Genomic DNA, 2,142 nt, shown 5'->3' with positions numbered 1-2,142 from the left:
AGTGAGCCCACTACACAAAGCATCCCGCATTAGAATGATTCGAGAAAGGGTCGCACATAGGCTAAGGGGTGTGATATAGACATCTTAACATAATGCAAGTATTAGCAACTGCTTCTACAACTTGAACCTGTGACCTATAGGTCACACAAAGACAACTTAACATAGTACAACCACAACCCAACTTTAAAGTATGACAAACAAATAGGAGTAATTCTTGCTGCAAGTCTCATTTCAAGAATAGGCATGTCAAGCAAAAGCAATAACCACTACAATAACAAAGTTGAAGAAACACAATATCCACATTAGTTTATATCCCCAAACTGATGGCAAAACTTCAGTGATATACTACTGCAGCAACATTCAGTCTGTCAATTCCTCATCAACTTCCGAAAACATTCGTGCAAGTGAAAAGGAAACAGGACGGGGATTTGGATGCTTATCCAAATTATATACAACTTCTGCATTTGGTGATGCCCGCTGAAATCTTATTAGCTCAGCGAGGATTTGGACTGTTGCAAATTCTTCAACTAGACATGGCACAATTAGCATTCTCACCAGTTCAGGAGACTTGGCCAACAGAAGCTCAATAAGCTGTTTCTCAGGGATTATGCAATTAGTTTGCATTAGCTTATCTTCCCTGAGGTGATTAAATGTCACATTTGAGAAGCGTTCCACTTCAAGAGATTCGAGAAGTTGTATATGATTGTCATCAGACTCTACCGAAGGAAAAAAGAACCGAAACTCACTTTCTGAGCTTATTGATGATTTAAGGAGCACGAAAATAATTAGAAGCCACTACACAATAAAAAAATGAGAAAAGAGAACCTTAATTTCCAGGGATTCTAAATTGGGGAAGCTTCTTATCAAGCAAAGATCACATGAAACCTCATCCGAGTCAGACAGATCTTTACTCGATATGCTGAGATGTTTGACACAATAAAGACCGTGGGAAAGCCTCGTTGGTACACCTGCTCCTGCAGCAAGAGACTAGGAAGAAAATACCAAAAATCAGAATTACTCAAAGCCCTAATAAAGATGTTCCGTGATTGAAAATGCATTAATTACAATGAGGGCATGATGCAACATTTACCATATCATTCAAGTGGAGGTGCTCGAGCACAGTGAAAGGCTCAAAAAACTTGGGAATATTACATTTTCCGGCACCCCAGTAATATTCCCTATGCGAAAGTGAAAGCTTTGCCAGAAAGGGGATAGGTTTTAAACAGACAGATCTTAAATTGCCCGTGTAGTCAATGGATCTCAGCATGGGAGCACTAATTTTAATAATGTTTCTTGAAGCACATGAGATCTGCAGCACCAACTACTCGAGCAACAAGCAACGAGAGATGAAACGTTCAAGCAACTCAGATGAAATTGTGACATCACGTAGTTCTAGGCTAATTAACCTATCAAATCCTTTGAAGGCTGGTTGATGAGGTATTACACAATTCTGGAGAGTCAGATGCCTTAACTAGGAACATGTGAATAATGAAGAAGGCAATTCGTATGGTTTACCCCTTATCGGAAGTCTAAGAACAAGATGTTAAATGCCATTTCTAGAGAGGAAATGAATCAAATCATCAATAATAGGACATATATCGAAATATGGAATGCTGAGGGTAAACTTCGTAACTGGTCCAAAATGAAAGGCCAAAATGTGGCCTGTAATCTTTCTGAAATTACTTGTAAGGTCAGTTAAATCCTCTTCGGGTTTCCAACTTGTGTGAGAAAGCATCAACTCTGGAAGTCTACGCCATACATATCTCCATTTTGTCGATAAGATACTTGTCCTCACAGCATCTCGAAAAGGTAAACACATAAGAATTTCATCTATTACATTCTCAGGAAAGTTGTTAAGCATATCAGGTGGTAAAGTTCGAGAGCAATATAGCTTTTTTTCCTTACACTTCATATTATATAACAATATTCACCAATAAGAACCTGTAGAAAATAAACAAGAACACAAAAATGAGGAGCATATCTCCAAATTATCCAGACAAAGATGTGATGACACTGTCAATCTAACAAGCCACAAATGTAAAAAGAACAGAAACAGCACGTTCTAATTAGATCACTCATCCATCTCCTCGTAGATGAGGATCTATCAGCAACAGTCTATCTCTACGACGTAGGGTAAGGTCT

The 2,142-nt window shown here is 38.5% G+C and overlaps 1 protein-coding gene across 1 annotated transcript; it reads right to left on the bottom strand.

Annotated features, from left to right (window-relative positions):
• Positions 1–360: 360 nt before the first annotated feature.
• LOC107846740 (putative F-box/FBD/LRR-repeat protein At5g52460) lies at positions 361–1,912 on the bottom strand. The gene is made up of 4 exons (XM_047400069.1): positions 1,634–1,912; positions 1,091–1,321; positions 886–987; positions 361–795 (listed from the first exon to the last, which is right to left on the bottom strand). The coding sequence occupies exons 1-4, from the start codon at positions 1,910–1,912 to the stop codon at positions 361–363; spliced, it is 1,047 nt and encodes a 348-aa protein (XP_047256025.1).
• Between the last annotated feature and the right edge of the window lie 230 nt (positions 1,913–2,142).

This window comes from Capsicum annuum, chromosome 11 (assembly GCF_002878395.1).
Source record: "Capsicum annuum cultivar UCD-10X-F1 chromosome 11, UCD10Xv1.1, whole genome shotgun sequence".
Classification (NCBI taxonomy): domain Eukaryota; kingdom Viridiplantae; phylum Streptophyta; class Magnoliopsida; order Solanales; family Solanaceae; genus Capsicum; species Capsicum annuum.
Note: the sequence above shows the minus strand (reverse complement) of the source record. Positions and strands in the feature narration are given on the sequence as shown.

Coding starts and splice junctions, on each gene's coding strand:
- LOC107846740 (XM_047400069.1), bottom strand. CDS start 1,912: ATGAAGTGTAAGGAAAAAAAGCTATATTGCTCTCGAACTTTACCACCT. Junction 1,322..1,633: donor TGGCCTTTCATTTTGGACCA/GTTACGAAGTTT, acceptor TTGCTCGAGTAG/TTGGTGCTGCAGATCTCATG. Junction 988..1,090: donor ACCTCCACTTGAATGATATG/GTAAATGTTGCA, acceptor TTTTCTTCCTAG/TCTCTTGCTGCAGGAGCAGG.